At 45.8% G+C, this 16,571-nt stretch overlaps 1 protein-coding gene across 1 annotated transcript in view; it reads right to left on the reverse strand.

The window, feature by feature from the left end:
• Positions 1-16,571, reverse strand: part of VPS4B (vacuolar protein sorting 4 homolog B) — a 582,532-nt gene that overhangs the window by 460,843 nt on the left and 105,118 nt on the right. Inside the window, exon 3 of the mRNA XM_069613692.1 lies at positions 8,023-8,179. Within this exon, the coding sequence (XP_069469793.1) occupies positions 8,023-8,179 (157 nt within the window). The remainder of the gene's footprint in view (positions 1-8,022; positions 8,180-16,571) is intronic.

The following is a 16,571-nucleotide window of genomic DNA, read 5'->3' on the forward strand; positions in this document are numbered from 1 at the left end:
CTTGTTGTATACTGTTACTGCTGGGAAAGGCCTATCTAGATGTTATCTATATTTCATTGGAAGATTTAGTTGTCCTCACATATACCGAGAAACTGTCCAATCATTTTCCTTCCCTAACCTTTCCTTTCTGCAACCTCAGAATCTGCTAAGTAAACGAGGGAGATATATAAATGCCATTACAGTACTTGTGATTGAAGTGTAGGAATTGTGTAAGACGCATATCTAAAGATAATCCACTAACTGGTTTTGATTCTGAAAAGTAATTATTAAGTATATTTACATTGTTACAACAAATTTCCTTTTGAAAGACAAAAATTGATATTAATTAAATAATATTAATAACTGAAACCCTGAGTGCAAGTGTTACTTGGCTACTTGCATTTACGGATTTCATGTGTACAGCTCTACAGCTCACATTTAGCCCCCTTGAGCTAGGCCTGGCTGCTCATTCACATTACCAACTTGTGTAGTACAGACCTATACCAACAGGTGGGTTACCTAATCCCGAGCAGATAAGTGTTGTGTAGTCTCACACAGTGTGACTGCACCAATTCTTAACCAACAGTTACATTTGTAGCAACGTTAGAAAGGGAAAAGACAAGGTTATTGTATTATCGCTAACTGCGCACTCATGCGGTTTTCAACAGGTCATGCAGTAATGCATTTACTCTGCAAACACATGTAGAAAGGAAAATAAATTGTTAGTGCAACACAAGCTTAGTTCATGGTTCTAGAGACGGTTTCTTCGCCTGGCAAATCTTTGAAGTCCAAAAACACAACCCTAGCTAAAGGCAGTTCTGAGAGGGCTTTAAGTCTTGACAAACAGCAAATAATGAAGAGTTCCTGCAGATTTCTTCCAGTGTCTAAAGTTACTGAAGCAGCAAGTAAGCAACTAACAAAGGAGACCTAACAACGGACTTGAGAAGGGGACACAAGCAGCAGCTTGGGTCAGAGGTAAGAGGAGGTTGCCCCAGACACCTCTATGTGCATTCCAACGCTCTGGAGTTACTTCTTAGAATCAGGTAAGCAATACCTTTTTCACCACAGTACCCTTGGTTTGAAGAAAGTGTTCGTGTCGATTCCTCTGCAATGTGACAGCTCTGGACCCAACCTCCGGATTCCTTGGTCTGGTTTTTAAAAGGCAGTACAATTGACGGTGTCTCTCAGCAACAGTCTCAAGGGAGGACTATTAGGGAGAATTCTAATTTCTGTGCGAATTCCCTTCAACCTTGGATAACCCCAGCTCTTTTGCCGGACTTTAGGACTTTTAATTTTTTATCCTGGAGTGTTTCCCTTTGTTTTTGGAGTCTGACAAACTCCATAGGCATCTACCTTTTGTATTGTGACACACAGCACCTTCAGTGCAGGGTCACAGAAGTCCTTTGGATTTCTCATAATGTTTAAATAACGTCTCTTGGGTAAACTACAGTTCCTAAGAGTAGTCAAGTGGAAATTGACTTTACTTGCCTTTTTCCTATGTAGGCCCAGCACACCCCATCTTATGTGTAGTGCTGGGGGGGTTACTCAGTAGCCCCTTTTCCAACTCACTCATGTAACATTATTTATGTTACCCTCACTACTTTTAATGGCTGGTGGCAGTGGTTTAATTTTCCTACCATTGTGCATTTTTACCACAGGCTGAATCCTCAGCAGCCGTATTGCACCCATGGGTGTCAACCCCAGAACTTTTTTGCTGGACTGGTAGATTATTTTTCCCTATACCTCAATGAGTGGGAATCTTTGTCCATACTCGCAGAGTCTTTTACTCATAAGACCCTCCATAGGGTCTTAAAAGGTATCGTCTTTCTGGCAATAAGTGCCTATTGTTGCTGGGTTGACCTAGTGGCTCCCTTTTAACTGAGAACTACAGTTCCCAGGGGTAGAAAGGATCTTTCGATCCTTTTACATTTTATTAGGGGAGACCAGCACTCCCACCTTATGTGGAGTTTCTCATTTTAAGTTTAACTTTTATGTTACAAGGACAAACTGACCTTTAATGGCTGGTGGCAGTGAACCTTTTTATTAATTCGGTGCACCTTTACCGCAGGCTATTTGCGCAGCCTCGGTAAAGGGCCCCGTGGGTGCTCATTTTACCAAACTGGCCCACCGTCTTCTTTTTTTGCCATTTTAGCATTTCTTGTCCTTTCTTGTTTTTTCTCCTGACATGAAATTCCTTTGTGTTAACTTTATCTTTAGTGGGAATCCACAGGATTCCCCGTCCAGGCTCCAGAGTGTCTGTGAAGACAGGAAGTGAGTGAGGAGTCCAAAACTCTGCAGCCCTTTGTCTTCCAGCCTGACCGTGAGAATCCAGTTCAAACTGGAAGGCTGGCTGTCCTGAAGGGACTGCCAACCGCCCCCTACCCACTCAAGTTTGAATGTTGCAAGGCTATTTGATTGGCTGGGTTCCTGCATAAAGTCGGATCCCTGAAGAGCTAGTCGACCACTAGAACTAAAACCGAAAAGAAAGACGAAGAAACTGCAGCTGAGACAATTTCCAGCGACCGGAGAGCCTGTGTAACCAGAGCCTGCTGTAGCCCGTCCATCCAATCGACCTGGGGACTCCAAAAACAAGGACCCCAAACCAGAGTCTGGTGAGACCCACTAGACTCAAGAAGACCTGCATTATGAGCCATCCCACGCCGTGCTGCAACCTTGCGGGGCTGCAATAGCCTGGGATATCGAGTCATTGTGCGGTGCACGGTATTCTGAATTCCGAATCTCGCTGAAACTTCGTGGGCATCCTGCAGGATCTCCAGAGGTACTATTCAGGTTCGAAAAGTCCCCTCACCACAGTGCTGGGCCTTGACAAAGGAATCCATCAACTGTTTTTTTGGCTGCATATCCTGAAGTCTTCCTGCTGCAACTCTTCTTCTGTGCTGAGGTACTGCGTTTTGCTGGGGTATTTTACCTACCTTAAGCCTTTGTGAATTCTGTATAGCTTTGGGGTGTTTGTGGTTGGGAGGTCACTCCCCCTGTTCCCCCAAAAGTATTCATATTGTCTCAAGTCAAGATACAGAGACAATAACAAATGATAACAGCTAAGTAAAGGAGAATCACTATCAAAATGTTCATACTCGCCTCAGTCAAAAAAAAGAAGATAATCGAGATAGCAAGAGAAATGGGTGAGGATCATTACAGGAATGATACTTGCCTCCGTCAAGACAATAACCTAGTAAACCAGAGAAGTGAATGTGAATCATTGTGAGAAACCTCAGATCCGTCTTAGAGACGACAAAGAGACAATGGCCCTCATTCTGACTCAGGCGTTAAGGGGTTTACGGCGCCGTAAACGGCGCCGACCCTTAACGCCTGATTACAAGGTTCCCTTTGCGGGATGGCTTTTAACGGCTGCTTTTTTGCAGCCGTTAAAATCCATGCCTCAAAGGGACTTTGGCAATAATTACGGCACCGTAATTTACAGTGCCGTAATTATCGCCTTTCCCCATTCCCATTATGCCCTATGGGGCGAAAATGGGAATGGGGAAGGGTAAAATGGGAAATGGGTATTTACCGCCCCACTCACCTTGGAATGGGGCGGTAAATCCGCCAACCACCATGGCGTAAACATAGTTTACGCCATGGTGGTAAGGGTACGACCCAGGCGGTAATTTACCGCCTGGGTCGTAATGAGGGCCAATAACAGTAAACCCAATGAAAGTGAAGGATAACCGTTATGAGTAATCCTACTTGTCACAATCAAAATGAAGAAAGCCTTAGCAAGGAAAGTACAGCCCTAGTAGTAGAGAGTGATAAAATCACTCGTAAGAAGAAAGTCAAGAATCAGAGAAACTCTATACAAAGGAAAAACCACAACATAAACACGTATTGAGAAAACATTATCACTTGATCAAAGAAGTCACAAGAGACTATATGATAATCAGCTATTGAACCAAAGTTGGCAATAAGACAAAGCCAGGAGAAGGGAGTCATTCTCCTGTCCTTAGTTGTTCTGATAGTGGTAGGCTCAGTAGGTGAATTGTCTTACAAGAACCTGTCCACTGTCCAAACTAACTCAGATGACCGATGAGCACCTTAGCCAGTTTATTAGGTAGGGAACACCCCATCAAAGTAGAGAAAACTAGTTTAAAAATGTCTTATAAGAGTCTGCGTCCTACTTACCTACTAGAGTATCATGCCAGTCGCAACTCTGTAGCACCTTTTGTAGAACTCTGAGTGTGAGGGTCAGATTAGGTATTGGACACAGGACGGAGAACTTTATTTTGGACATCCTGACAAAGACTTTCATTAGTTAGTTGTGTTGTGGCAGGGAACCCCTCCCCCCCCTCAGATTTAGGGCTAGTGGGTCATTGTTCCAAACCCCATCATTATTTAAATAAAAGTATTTGGACAAGCACCGTCCCTACGCAGTGGGGTATGTAATACCCTTGAGTTTTGTATTGAAATGGTGGTGGTTTTATTAATATAAAAATGCAAATTAAAATTTAAAAAAGTTAATTTGTATTTTTTTTTAAAGGAGGCCCTGTGGATAGATGTCGACCTTTTTGCTTGGTAGGACACTATGGCGCTGCCCATTGAGACTGACGGACACAAGGAATCCATGCTCTCCGAATATCCCATTGACGGCTGCCTTTTGCAAAAATGTAGACCTTAGACTCATGAGGAGCTAGGAAACTATGGGGCTGGCTACCTGGGGGCGGGTTGTATTTAGAGATGGAAATTTGAGAGTTTTTAGAGGTGATTGAGAAATACAGTTTACATGCTGGACATTTCCTGGCATAAGAGCTTGACAAAATCGGTTGGGAAATCATGGGCTGGGTTGCCTGAGGGGCCGAAGATGGACGAGATGCTTTTGCTCGATTGTTTGTTTATTTGTATAGCGCCTATACACAATGTGTTTCAAAGCGCTTCAAGGAGGGAAGGGAACAAATACAATTAACATTCTTTCAGTCCTTGAAACAGTCAGAATGTAAAAAGAACAAAGATCAATTATCATAATCAGAATGACACATTTCAGATAGTGCAAGTGCTAAGGGGATGGGGGTGGGGGAGGTAGCCTAAAACACACAAGCGGCTACATTACTATGCCTGACGGCAATTGAGGTAGTGCCGGAAAGTAAACAGGAGGAGGGTGGGGCGGGGGGATTGGAAAGAAGGAGAGGGAGAGTAACAGAACAAGCGACAATTTAATATGACGAAAATTCAGATGGTGCGGGGAGGAGGAGGGGGAGTGAGGAGGGAACATAAAGGGAGGGGAGAACAAAACAAGCTGCAACAGATGGGTCCGGCGGGGTATCTAGCCTATTCATCTAAACCCATTCCATCGAAATGTTTCCATCTAAAAAATGTCCATCTAACCCATGTGTTTGGGGGATAAAGGGTTAATTCTTGTTCAGGTGCATTTTAAAGGGTAAAGGACGGGTGTTTGGGGTGGGGGGACTCCCTCCCAAAAAAAGAAAAGAAAAAAGAAAAAAAATGCATTAGATGGACATTTTTTTAGATGGAAACATTTCGATGAATTGGTTTTAGATGAAATGACCATAAACCGTCTGGCGGACATATCTGAAGAGTAAGAGTAAACTAAACAGTGATTGGGACGAGGGGTGGTCAGGAGAGGGAGACAGACAAGCGGCTACATTACTATGCCTAACAGCAATTGCGGTAGTGCCGGAAAGTAAACAGGAGGGGGGTGGGCCAGGGGGATTGGAAAGAGGGAGAAGGAGGAGACCAGAACGAGGCGACTTGCTGGGGGGGGGGGGTGGGAGGAGAAGGGGAAGGGGGAAGGACGAGGGGGAAAGGAAGTCAGGACAAGTGTCTTTCAGAATAGGACAGGAAATGCCACATTTTAAAAAACATAAGTGCTAAGGAAGAAGGGAGCAAAGGAGGGGCGGGTAGAATAGGGGGGATGGACAAAGGTAGATAAAAGGGGAGGACAGAGACAAGCGGCAGGAATCACCACAAGAGAAGAGGGAAAACAGACAGGACAGGGTGAGGGGATATCAAGGGTGGGTAAGAGCAGAGGAAACTGAGGAGGAGGGGAAGGCAAGGGAGAGCCACAAAGGTCAATGGAGGAGGTGTGGGCAGACACCCAAACAACGTGGTTCATGGGTGGGGAGGGGGAAAATCGGGGAACAACGCGGGTCATGGGGGCTTACCTTTACAAACATGCAACGAACAGGAAACAAACAGGGCCTTAGTCTCGGGCCTTGGCGCTGGGCTATTCTACAAGCTGGAGATGGTAGGAGACTAGTGTTGAGGATATATGTGAGGTTACTATCTGGTTTGAGGGAGCCTTGGGGGAGAGTTGCTAAAGATGAAAAGTGTTTGGGAGAAGGTTTTGGGATCAGAGATTTCCAGAGAGGATTGGGAGCTCGGATATATACAAAAGGAGGTTTCTAGGAAGGCCTGGCACAAACTTATCCAACTGAATGTCCTCCTTAGGACCTAGATGACTCATGGTGTTTTTTTTTTTTTTAGGCATATACTTCCGCCCGAGGAGCACAAGATATCTGACTAAACTGGAGCACTTTGCATGTATATTGGCAAAACGAAGAATAATCAGGTCATGGAAGGAAGCATCAAGCTGGATATTAGCTGGGTGGTGGGATGATATGAAGAGGTACTCTACGGCGGAAACCAGGGATGTCATTTCACCAAAATGCCAGGGGTAGCAGAGGTAACATTACACGGCCTGTGGCCTCTGATGACATCACAGGAAGTGATGTCATTTGACCCCTATCCCGAAGTGATATCACGGGAAGCGATGGAACACGACCTTTAACCCCTTGACAAAACAGAAGAGGCATCACATAGCATTGTTCCTAAGTACACTACGAAATATGGTTACGATATTATAATGCGATCTACATTTCATACAAGAATGGATCGCCATATGTATTGTTAAGATCAGTGTGTATATGCCCCTATTACCAGAATACTGGGAATGCAGCAGACGTACATGGCCAAATGTTAATGATGTCTTATATAGCACTTACACTTAAGCACTTTATATAGAACAAACATGCATACAATATCACCCAGCCTGTGTTGGTACTCATTTATCAACCTCAGAAGGATGAAAGGCTGAGTTGAGGTGTTAAAGAACAGACTAAATCAGGGACTCACTACCCCCTGAAGTGTAACTGAAATAAACCTTTGATGAGACTAGCAATATTGTATAGAATTCCAGAAAGACAAATTATTTGTTATTCCTATTCTTTCTTATTTAGGGTCACTGCTGAAATTGTTATACTTGTGGAAGCCGCTGTTTCTATTTTTTCTTTTTTTCCCCCCAGAGGCCTGAACATGACAGCCAGCCACTCCAGAAGCCAAGAGTAGTCTCATGGCACTGGCCACAGCCCAGGAGCTTGCATTTAAAAGAAGAAAATAATTATTTTTTTTAAAAAATGTTTTTTTGGGGAGGCAAGGGAGACCACAGGGGTAGCAAGGGAGACCTCAGGGGTCGCATTTGCGACCCCTAAATGACATCCATGGCAGAGACCAAAAGTCTGGGAAAAGGGATATATACAGGGTGACTCATGAGGTTAATGATAATATAGGGGCCTAAAGGTTCTGTTTAATCCCCCAGATGAAAGACCACCAGGAAAACTCTTTATCATGGCTGATTATCATGAAAGTGTTCTATAGGAAGGCTGAGGGGTACTGTTTTTGGAAACAAACATTAAGAAGGGGGTGGTGGTGGTCAGGGGCTATGGAATTACAGATTGATAATAGTAATTGCGGATTGCTTGAGAAAATGTATTGTATGACTTAATAACACCCGTTTCTGTAGATGACAAGCAATGGTTACATGTTTGGTTCTAATTTTGTTTGTATTTGATAAAAGCTGGAATGCAATTATTCTGGATGCTGTGGGAGGAAAGCAGAAAAATTAAAATCTTTCCTGACACTTAAATGAGATGGATATTAGGACGGCTTGATCCACAGGACTATTATCAGCTTCGATCTAGTCCCATGGCACCTCAGCAACATTCACAAAAAGATGCAATTTGAAGACAGAGAAAATGAAGCCACATTGTAAATAGAACAGAAAGAAAAACATACCCTTTGTCATCTGTTGAACTTGGTGGCCCTTCTTTAATAGGCTTGGAGTGGTTCTTTTCTTGTTTCTTTAGATATTCTTTTAGTTTTTCAGCTCGATCAAGATATTCTGTACACTTGCTTCTGATGCTTTGCTTTGCTTTATCACCTTGTGCTTCATCTAACCAAAAAGTCAACACGCAGGAAAGAGGGGAACATTATCATTAGTCAGCACAAACCATGCTTTTTCATATAATGGAACTTTGTTGTTTAGTCCACAACTATTCAAAACATTGAAAGAAAAAGATAGAAAGATCCAAAGTTACCTCAGTTGCTACCTTCAACGACATTTACAGCACTCGGTTTCCTAGCTAGGTCTGTGCTACAAAATTCCAAATACAATTTAAAAAATAACATCCAGGGGCTGGGTGTAGTTATGCAGTACTGCTGAGTTGGGACCAGGCAATGGGAACATGTTATGTGGGTTATACATCCAGCCCCTCCTCCAATTTCCTACAAATCTATGAATAATTTTGTTAAAAGAAATGGAAAGGGTACAGGCTGCCCTACAGATAAGCAGTGCACCAGCCACTCTCGGCCTACCCCCTACAAAAAAAGTGATTAAAAATAAAACGAAAAATAGGAAACCTTGAACGCATAGGACCCTGTTCCCTGCTACTTCACATTTAGCTGCTTGGATATATGGATATAATCTCATTAGTGGTGCCAACACAGCACTGTCACAAAGGGGTTTTAATGTTATCATCCAATTGAAAGAGGCACTTTTGTCAAACGGCATAAACCATGTATTGGGGGATCATACACTTCTTACCACACGGATAAGATATATATTCTACAAAAAGAAGGTATGCTAACAGGTGTCTAAAACCCGACAAATTACTATGACAATGGGTATATCTGTTCCCAAATAATGTTGCCTTAAGGAGGGCAAGAATGCCTCTTCCAAGTAACAGTTCTCAAAGCTAGGAAAATCTCTCTTTTATACAACTGCTTCACAGATGAAAATGTGTCTTTTTCACGACTGCATCAAGGATGGCAGTCTTTTACCCAACTGCTTTATAGATTTCCTGGCATAATCCCTAACCAGGAATTCTTCAATAGTTTCCTCAGATCCCTGGTATACTCTCCTGCCAGGTATCTTTGTACATCTTTTTCTTTCATACACTTTGAGGGGACTCCCTGGTATACTCTCATGCCAGGTATCCTCTTCTGGGTTCTATAGATCCCATGGTGTACTCTCCTGCCAGGTATCTTACTCCCCAAAAGGCTCACTGCCATATATATCCCATTTATCAGATGATCTTTCTGTGTTCATACAGTGATAAGGTCGCTGTGAAAATGGCCACCAGGTGGCAACATGTCCCTAAAAATCCACCTCCAGACAATCCAACATATTCCCCAAATATTCTAGGATTGGAGGTAACCATATATAATTATACCCCGACAAGAATATTTGGGGAAATAATTTTAGGGGTCAGGAAAAAAAAAAAAAAGTCACCTACCTGGCGACGTATTCACAGCAACATTATCACATGGAACCTTATTTCCTAGTATGGCACAGCTGTAGTCCTGTACTGTCTATATTTCATTGATTCTGGATTGACCTTATCACAAGCTTCGCCATATGAACCTCTCACATATGAAGACTTGCTCAAGTTCTGTTTCTGTACTTCTTCACCAGAACTTATTTGCTTATGTCAATGCTTGCTCCAACTTTTCCCCATATTAAAAGAACAATGGGAGGTTCAGGGGGTGGGGTAAAACCCCCCTCCCATCCCCCGAAATTTATTTTTTTGAAAGAAGGGAAAACCGCATTTTAAAGGTCGAAAGAGAAAAACACCTTTACAATGATGGTTTTCCGATCAAAAAAAAAATCAGCCAAGTAACTGGTTTTTCCTCTTGAGACCTTTAAAAAAAGGTCACTTTACAGAACCATGGAGACATGGGCAAATCTCTTCTTTCAGCATCTTCATTAACATTCATCTGCTTATAATCCCATTTGCTCCAGATTTACCCATACTGACATTTCAGGCATAAGGATATCTGCATATTCAGTCTTTTCAATTTAATTGGTCGGTATTCAAAATGCTCTTAATTGTCTGTGTACCTTTTGGTACGCCCAGGGGTTCCCACTCTCTCCGGGCCAACACAGTGGATTCATGGCGTTCCCTGCAGAGAAGTCACAATGAGGGATGGCGTCCCCCACTTGACAGACCCGCTTTTAGCTCTTCCCTCAGTCTCGTTTCCACTTGTCGGTAAAGTGGCTGCTTTTCCGTTAGACCGCGTCCTGCACAACTTCACCTCTGCTGCTGGTCCCCTCACAGCTTCACCTTTGAGCCTGCATGCTCCTCTGGGTCTCACACCACTCTGGTGAGGACTGCTGATAAGCGGCAGCTTGGGAGCACCTGCCTGCTTCTGGCCTGTCGGCTCCCGGCGTCTGCCTTCACTGGCATTTCTGCTTCTCGCTTTGCCCAAGCTGCACCTCCTCTCTCCAATTTCTGATTGCCAGTAAAAACCATCTTTAAATATCCTGTGCAGCTGTTTCAACTTGCAACAACTAGTCTGCAAGGTATGCTAAGGTTTTCTTTCAATCCACATTAACTCCCTCGTCCTTATCCTCGTCTCAGTACCAAAGGCACTATGGAAGTTGGAGTCCATAGGATTAACAGGACTTCCAATGAGATTTTGTTTGGGATCTTTACCTAATACAACGTCAGAGAAAGGAGATATGTGGGATCAGTAATGCCTCCACGTGATTTATCACACAACACCCTGAGCAGCACAGATCTATAAAACCGCAGCACCAGGGTATTGGGACTGGCACAATGACGCACATGCCACACTTACTTCAGGCCTTTATTCACTTCTATCTTCGGGCTCCTTATTGGACTCTAGGACATACTGCATGAATACACAGTGCCAATGCCTCAAACTTAACTTCTAAAAGGAACACTTCTACCTACTGAATTTAGCAGACATACCTTTAGGATGTATACCTCTTGAACCACTGGTCCTCCCACTTCCTTAAACTAGGCCTGTCTATTCAATTGCCTTCCAATGAGTGCATGAGCACATTGCTATAGGTTTGGGATTGAGTAGTCAATGCCATTAGACATTCAGTGAACAGTCCAATTAACCATGCTTCTTCCCTACACATTACGAACAGCACCCAACACAAGAAATTGAGACTTTCAAGTTTCACTGAGAGGCACCATAAACACCCATCACTTTAGCGAAGATATCAGTCTCTTCCTCGCTAACCTGACACGGTTGCAGCAGCAGGATGTCATCTGCGCACCAGCAACTTACGATGCAGGTTTCAACACGAAATGTGAACATTTATGGAACAGCATATGCTGAAGCGCAAGGAAGCCAAAGAATTGTGACCTATGTTGTGCTGCCTGGAAAATAAGGAGAGACTTATTTGTAATACTGAAATATCTAGTTTAATGACTATACCCCGGTCTCCAAATAGCAGACCTTTTTACACATTAAATTCTTGTAAATACAACAGTTTTATCTTTCCATGCTCCTCATTTACGCACTAGTTGAGATCAGAGGGCAGATGAATTGACAGGCAGCAGAACAATTCCTTTGATTTTTATCTGCAAGGATGAAATTGAAGGCCATAGAGAAGCCTCTGAAGACATTTGGTTTGCTAAGCTATACACAGACTTTAAGAAATAAACAGCGATAAGGAATAGTTTCTGTTCACCTTCTGTTTTTTTTGTGTCTAGATGCATTATGCACATTTATTTTCCTAGCAGTTTTGGAAAATATTAATAAAACGGAAAACAGAGTTACAATTGGGAAGAATCCTTGGTAACAAATTATGCTTTTCCCCCCCAGTGCAAGCAGGCCTGTATTGCACACTAGTACCCGGGGTGGGTTTCTCATTCCCTTACAAACAAACCGATTGTTTCGTTTGCATGCCTCAACTGATGTGTTTTTCAGGCCACCATGGAAAGGGAGAAGGAACGCTTCACCCTGTTCCAACCGCGGCCATTTATGTGTAAACTTTTTTGCGATTTGAATGGCTGCCATGGAAGGGGAGTAGGGACTACAAGTAGTCCCTTCCGCCCCTTCCATGGCAGCAATTTTCTTTGTTTGCTATGGCCGCCACAGAAAAAGAAAACGGACTACTTTTTCTGTCTGCGGCAGCCATTCTTTTAACCTTTTTTTTCTCAGACTATGAAAAGCAATGCATCTGGCAGCCGGAAGAAAAAACAACTCCATTAGTATCCCGGTCTAACAGGCCGGAGTACTAATGGCAATAAGCCCCTCGACTGCGGGCCATTACCTAATAAGGTAAAGCCCCCAGGGCCTTTGTTAAGGCTCTCACTACGCTCAGGCTTGTAACTATGGGCCTTTGCGGAATTACCTTAGGCGGTAATGGTTCACAGTCGAGGGGCTTATTGGCTAAAACATATATTGGAGTTCCTGCACTGTGTGAATTTGCCACCAAAATGCATACATGTGCTGTATTGATACATATTATTGTGTAAGAGAAGGTTTCCCACAAACTTAATTTGTTTGAAGCTAGACGTTGTTGCTACACAACTCTTACTTCTAATGGGTCCTATTCATCTTCAAGTTTAATCAGGTTTGGTTCCCTGTCGCATACTTTTAACATTCTTGCAGAGGCAAATCATTTTTACTCTTAAAATATAATGTATACTATACTTATGAAAACGGTGTGAAAATGTTATCCCGCCTCAAACCTTCATCTGCGGCACAGATGAGTATGTGATGTGTAGTTTAAAAATCAATGCAACCTTAACTTGCAATCATTGTGGTAAATGGCACTCCAAATGGCCAGTGGCAGGAGGGCATTTGCTCAACGGTGAACTATTTTACACCAATTACTTTAACCCCTTAAGTGCCACCGACAAGCCGGCTCGTCGGTTTTGGCACTCTGATTTGCTCGCTGTAATCCAACCCCCGGGCTATGTGAGGGGGAGGTCCCCCCTCACTGCCAGGGGGCTGGATTACCTTCAGTTTCACGTCGGCATGCGTAAAGCACATAGGCATGAAACTGTAAGTAACATCACCGCAGCAGCCATTTTCAGCTGTTGCGGTGAAGAGAGAAGGTAAGAGACCTTCTTGCTCCGCCTCGATCTCCGGCTGTATTTCAAGCCGGAGATCGAGGCGGGTATCGTTGGAAAGGGGAGATTCTCCCCTTTACAACGATACCCATTGTGTGGCATTGCTGCCTGCGGATCGGGCGCAGGGCGCGCGATCCGCGGGCAGCAATGCCACCGGATCAATACAGATTTGTTTGTGAAGCGGGGGTAGGGGGGCTGCTTACTAGGTAAGCGGACCCCTTCCCTCCCGTGGGTCCAAAGCATGGGGCCACAGCGCCAGAGACCCCTGGGGGCAGAGGATCACTGCCCCCAGGGGTGAAAAAAAAAATTCGAGGGAAGGGGGGAGGTGGGCGGGGGTTTGGGGCCCTGGGGCCCACTAGACCACCAGGTATATGGCAAAAAGTGGTGTCCTTGGAAAGGGGAGGTTCTCCCCTTTCCAAGGACACCATCTACATGAGACATTGATGTACTGCAACGGGGGGTGGCCCTCACCCCTCCACCCCAAATGGAGGGCCCCACCTCATGCAACCCTCCCTGAGGGCAGATATCTGCTCCTAGGAAGGAGCATCTGACCCCTGGGAGGGATGCATTATGTGGGGCCTCCCCTATCTGACACCAGGGAGGGATGCATGAGGTGGGGCCCTCCATTTGGGGTGCGGGGGGTGAGGGCCACCCCCTGTTGCAGTACATCATTCGCTGCCAATTTAGGGTGGCCCTCAGCCTCCCCTAAAAAGCAGCCTACGATTTTGTATTATTTTCTTTGTTTACCCAACTTCGCTTGGAGCAGATGGGCACATTAGTGTGCCAATCTGCCTCCAGGGTGCCTAAACCCTACTGCCCCATGCATTGGGGGTCCTGCCCTACCTTTTGTGGTGGCCCTCTTCCCCCCTCCCCAAATGGCTGGGGGGAGGCGGGGACACCTCATGCAGCCCTCCCTGAGCCTCCTAGGAAGGGCTGCATGATGTGCCCCCCCCGTTCGGGGTGGGTGAGGAGAGGGCCACCACAAATGGTGGCACAGGCCCCCCAATAGATGGGGCAGTAGGATTTGGGCACCCTGGGGGCAGATTGACACACTAATGTGGCCATCTGCACCAAGCGAAGTTGGGTAAACAAAGAAAATATAGAATCGTGGGCTGCTTTTTAGGTGGGGCTGAGGGGCACCCTACATTGCCGGCGAATGTTCTACTGTAACGGGGGGGGTGGCCCTCTCCCCCCCACCCCAAATGGAGGGCCCCACCTCATGCATCCCTCCCTGGCGTCAGACAGGGGGGGCCCCACCTCATGCATCCCTCCCTGGGGTCAGATGCCCCTTCCTAGGAGCAGATATCTGCCCCAGGGAGGGGAGGGTTGCATTAGGTGGGGCCCTCCATTTGCGGTGGGGGGGTGAGTGCCACCCCCCGTTGCAGTATAACATTCGCTGCCAATTTAGGGTGGCCCTTAGCCCCCCCTAAAAAGCAGCCTACGATTTTGTATTGTTTTCTTTGCTTACCCAACTTCGCTTGGCGCAGATGGTCACATTAGTGTGCCAATCTGCCCCCAGGGTGCCCAAACGCTACTGCCCCATGCCCTGTCCCACCATTTTTGGGGGCCCTCTCCTCCCCACCCCAAATGGAGGGGGGTGTACCTCACGCAGCCGTTTGTAGGAGGCCCAGGGAGGCCTGCATGAGGTGCCCCTGCCACCCATTTGGGGCAAGGGGGGAGAGGGCCCCCAAAAATGGTGGGACAGGCCCCCCAGTGGGTGGGGCAGTAAGGTTTGGGCACCCCGGGGCCAGATTGGCACACCAATGTGCCCCTCTGCACCAAGGCAAGTTTCGTAAACAAAGAAAAACATGGAAAATGGTGGAACGCTTTTTAGGGGGTGCTGTGGGACACCCCAAAGGGTCTGGGAAGTTTCTAATGGGATGGGGCATTGACCCCCCCCCCCTAGCCACAATGGAGTGGGTGCCATGTCATGCAGCCCTCCCTGGGACCAGATATCTGCTCCCAGGAACGGACGCCTGAGCCCAGGGAGGAGTGCAGGACAGCCCCCTGCCCCCGCATTATCTGCCCCTGGGGAGGGCTACACGAGATGGGCCGCCCCTCCAATTTGGCCATGTGTGGGTTCCCACGGGTCTCCTCTTTTGGAAAATGGGTGGGGTTCCCTGTTTTCCTTGCTGGCTTCGACACCCTAAGCCCAAATCTGTAGGTTGCCCACATGAACAAAATGGGCAATGGCGAAAGGCTTGGGGTTACCAGTGGGTTACCCTTTTCCTTTTGCGCCCCCGGTAGGTGCACCCACACATGTGAGGTACCGTTTTCATCGGGACACGTGTGGGGACGCGGGAAGGTAGGCCACGTGTTGTTGCTGGTGTGTTTCGATGGGTGGACAGAGCAAAATATTGTCTGCATTTCCAGCCAATTTCAGAGACATTTCCCTGTGTCCACTCACCGAAACACATCGCCAACAACAGATGTCATACCTTCTCGCGCTCCCACAGGTGTCCCGACGAAAAAGGTACCTCACATGTGTGGGTGTGCCTAGCGGGGGCGCAAAAGGAAAAGGGTAACCCGCTGGTAACCCTAAGCCTTTCGGCGTAGCACAATTTGTTCATGTGGGCAACCTACAGATTTGGGCCTAGGGTGTTGAAGCCAGCAAGGAAAACCAGGAACCCCATGCATTTCCCAAAAGAGGACACCTGTGGGAATGCGCAGAGGTCTGTATGCTTGCTGTTCCTCATCACATTGGTTTTCCCGATTTACACATGCTAAGTGCGTCTGTTCAGGCCGTGAGCGTAAAACTCCTGTGTACCATGGCTCAGTGTTTTGACTTGAGGTATTGCTTGTTTTGTAAAACACTACGAAAAATGAGTGCTCTCCTAATTGCAAGAGTCGGGGGAAATGTAGCGAAGCATTGCTTTTCTTAAAATTCATAGAAGCCATTGCCGTACGAAGCCAACCATGTCCAACACATACCTTTTTTTTTGGTCATTTTCCAGCTTTTCCCCCAATCTATGGCAGTTTCCCCTACCTAGTAGTTGCCTGACCTACGCAAATCACCCCTTTCTAAACTTGGAATTTTGTCTACTTTTCAGAAATGTATGCCTTTCCGTCCTCCAAATCTGCTTTCCTACCCTTTTCTTCCATTCCGTCCATGCATGTCCAATTGGCAAAAATGGCCAAAATCACCTACCTCTCACAAAACAGTTGATAACCACATCAAAATAATTTTTTGCCGTTTCCACTCAACCTGTTCTTGAAAGCCAGGAAATTGGGGAATTCAGCACAGCAAACCATTCGTTCCAAACCACAGACTACTTTGTACATCAGTTTATTGGCATTTTTTGAAAAAAACCCAAATTTCACACCTTTTTGGTTAGTTTCTCTCACCCCCCTGCAGCAACCTAGGATTCCTGGGTGGCGTTACGACCGGCTACATGTGGGGAAAGAAAGGAGCCAAATTTGGCCGAGATATCTCATGCAACAAAAAAG

This window comes from Ambystoma mexicanum, chromosome 5p (genome assembly GCF_040938575.1).
Source record: "Ambystoma mexicanum isolate Mex_15411 chromosome 5p, UKY_AmexF1_1, whole genome shotgun sequence".
Taxonomy (NCBI): Eukaryota; Metazoa; Chordata; class Amphibia; order Caudata; family Ambystomatidae; genus Ambystoma; species Ambystoma mexicanum.